Genomic DNA, 3003 nt, shown 5'->3' on the forward strand with positions numbered 1-3003 from the left:
CAGAGCTTCTCGTGCTTCCACATGCCAATTAATGTTTGGTGGACCCTCAAATTTCGTTGACAGAGAATATATTAATTTCCTAGGAATTCACACTATACCTAATCTTCCGCAGCGAATCCACCAAGAATTCTTAGAGTAGGGTCATCTTCCCTTCCATTAGAATCCATTGTGCGCCCACAGAAGACAAGGTGGTGCAATCCCGGGAGGCCAGCGGACTGGTGGAGAGTTCACCATCTTTGGAGCTCAAATTGCTCCTTGGTCAACTTCCACTCCCAACAATAGAAATAAAATAATTCAAGTTAGAAAATTCCAAAGTCGGCCGTTATTTGGAGCTTGAGAATCTTAAGCACAAAGATAATGCGATGACATCAAAGTTTAGCAAATATTTTTTTGCGTCCACTACATAGAGATTGGCTGGCCTGCCGTCCTCCCAGCTACTTATATAACTCTTTTATATATTTAATTTTTGCCACTTCTTGGCTTTTTTTTTTTTTTTTGGAGTGTCTCTATTCTTCCAGTGCCTGTTTCACACGTAATTCCTGTATGATTGTCTCCAAAACAAACTTGGTTTCATCTGGCAATTGATATCTCCCGGCAAACCTTTGCAGACCCTCCACGGCAGTCTTTTCATCACCACCTAATATTCTGTAAACCAATATTAAAAAAATAAAAGAAATGTAAGCACGATGTGCTTTAGGGTTGGAGAATTTATCTTATTCTAAAAATTTCAAAACTTTGAATCTTGAATGAAATTAATAGAGCATATGCTTTGTAATTCAACTATGACATCTATTCCGCCATGTTGTTGTTCCTCATCTGTGAAACTTATCTTCCAGAGACTAAAGCTCTCCCTCCAATTAAGCTTGTGTAAGATTTTTCCTTTAGACTTCACCAAAGTCCGATACTGAAAGGACACTATGCCCTGTATAGGACTATTTATCACCCATTATTGTTTTTTCACCAACTTGTCCATGCTAATCATAGAGAGATGAAGGGTCATAGAAAGTGCATCATCCCAGACATGTTCCAAGTATTAAACGTTAAAAAAAAGACTTATTCAAGCTCCTACTGTCTATTTCTCGGGAAATTATGCATTGAACTGATCTTCGACTAAATCCACAAATTACTATCTTTATACCAATCCGTATTTGTGAACACTAGAATTGACTACTAAGAAAAAGGAGTTCATCGAGCATTTGACCTGCAGGCACGAACCGAACTTTCGACATATCTTCTTTGTGCTGTCTTATATATTCTATCTTAATCCAAGAAAACAAATCAAGATTCAACTTTAGATTAAAATGATCGAGATCATATTGTACTGCTGGACTGTAAGATGGGCCGCATGCTTTCACTGCATGGATTAGAAAGAATAATTGAGATAGCTGAACATACCCGTTTAGCTTGCAAGCGAGGTGGGAGTCAGCGAGCTGCTCGGCACTGCGGAGGCTGAGGCACTCACAGAGGCGGATGTGGGACCTCTGCAAGTAGTACTTCTGGTGGTGACTCTCCGCCAGATAGAAGCCAGAGATGTTGATGGAGTGGCAAGGCAATATTTTGGTTACTATCCTCCTGTTCAGTTTCATCTGCTGTTTGACCTTTGATTGTTGTGCTTGCTTCTTCTCCTCCTCATCCTCGTAAAAGATCGCTGATCGGTAGTGTGTGTGAACTCCAAACTTCTGTCAAATAAAACAAAGCTATTTTTCATGCACCATCCTAAATGAACACTGTATAAAGTATTTTATGGAAACAAAGTAAGATGGTTATCAGATTTTTCTGGAGTAAAAATGGTTACCAGATATTCCTTCTTCGTTGGATCATGGCTTGCCCAGAAGACCTTGCACAGAGTTTTGTAAGAAGTATTCCTCGTGTCATATATCACCTTTACAGCCTCGGTGTGTCCTGTTGATCCTTCTGATGATACCTGTAAAATTTCTCCACATTATAAGATCATAAATCATGACCATCTTTCGTTCCAGTAACTAGGCTTCTAATTAAGAAGTCAAAAGGAAAAAACAATGACCTCTTTGTAACTAGGCTTTACAAGGTTTCCTCCATAGTAGCCCACAGCTGTTCTTACAACACCATCAACGCGCCCGAATGCAGTCTCCAGTTCCCAGAAGCTACCTATGATCCTCACATATCTCAATCAAAGCTAAGACCTATAGGAGAAAAAAAAGAGATGACAAAACAAAACAGAAACTCACCTGCAGCAAAAATGGCCTCTTTGAGGAATTCCTGTGGTGGAAGGTCATTCGAAATCATCTCTGGCCTAAAGGGAAAATCATCATAAATTGGGGTATTAGATTTGGGAAGAAGTTTATACATCATCATTTTTTCCTAGAAAATAAAAGGCTAAGAAAAGGTCTTTTTTTTTGGGCACAAGGCTAATAAAAGGTTTGAAAGGATGCTGAAAAGTAGAGAAATGAAGCTTCTGAGCGCTAAAAACTCTCTGATGCCACATATATAGGCCTGATGGTTTGATAGCAGCGAACCGGTATATTCTGGTTCATGGTCTTTCCAAAACCACTGCCTGAGCTGTGAATTCGGGACCCACGCGTTCCACTAATAGGAAATGGAGACAGCATGTGGATTCCGTGATTGACGGTGCCGGAAGTTTGGCACTTGTTCAGATTATGATAAGCGTCCACACAGGGGAAAAGGATGGGGAAATTGGATCCACATCCACTAGTACATGGCATAATTCTGAAGCATCGAGGAAAACGAACAGAAGGAGCTATGTTTCGGCTTCATGGAGCTGTCTATTGAAGGCTATAATGGTTCTGTCGACAAAAAAAGAATCTTGTATGAATTCTGATACCATATGAATTGGGATAGCAACAATGGGAACACAATGACCTGTAACCTGGTCTGGTCTTTCGAAATTTGTACCTCTTTCTTTTTTCCTTTAGTTTTTTTCTTGCTTATTTGTTCTTATTTCATTTCTAATAAAATGTGTGGTGGTCTTTTCCACCATTTGTTCGGAAGAAAACAAAGAGCTAT

General features: G+C 39.6%; 1 protein-coding gene across 1 annotated transcript; it reads right to left on the reverse strand.

Moving 5' to 3' along the window:
* Positions 1-307: 307 nt before the first annotated feature.
* LOC103723278 (uncharacterized) lies at positions 308-2442 on the reverse strand. The gene is made up of 5 exons (XM_008814156.6): positions 2208-2442; positions 2024-2127; positions 1796-1924; positions 1396-1679; positions 308-645 (listed from the first exon to the last, which is right to left on the reverse strand). Exons 1-5 carry the CDS (start codon positions 2332-2334, stop codon positions 507-509), a joined length of 783 nt encoding a protein of 260 aa, XP_008812378.1. The 5' UTR covers positions 2335-2442; the 3' UTR covers positions 308-506.
* Positions 2443-3003: the final 561 nt, after the last annotated feature.

Source organism: Phoenix dactylifera, chromosome 5 (assembly GCF_051530095.1).
Source record: "Phoenix dactylifera cultivar Ajwa chromosome 5, Ajwa_hap1_PhDact_Kaust_v1.1, whole genome shotgun sequence".
Lineage (NCBI taxonomy): Eukaryota > Viridiplantae > Streptophyta > Magnoliopsida > Arecales > Arecaceae > Phoenix > Phoenix dactylifera.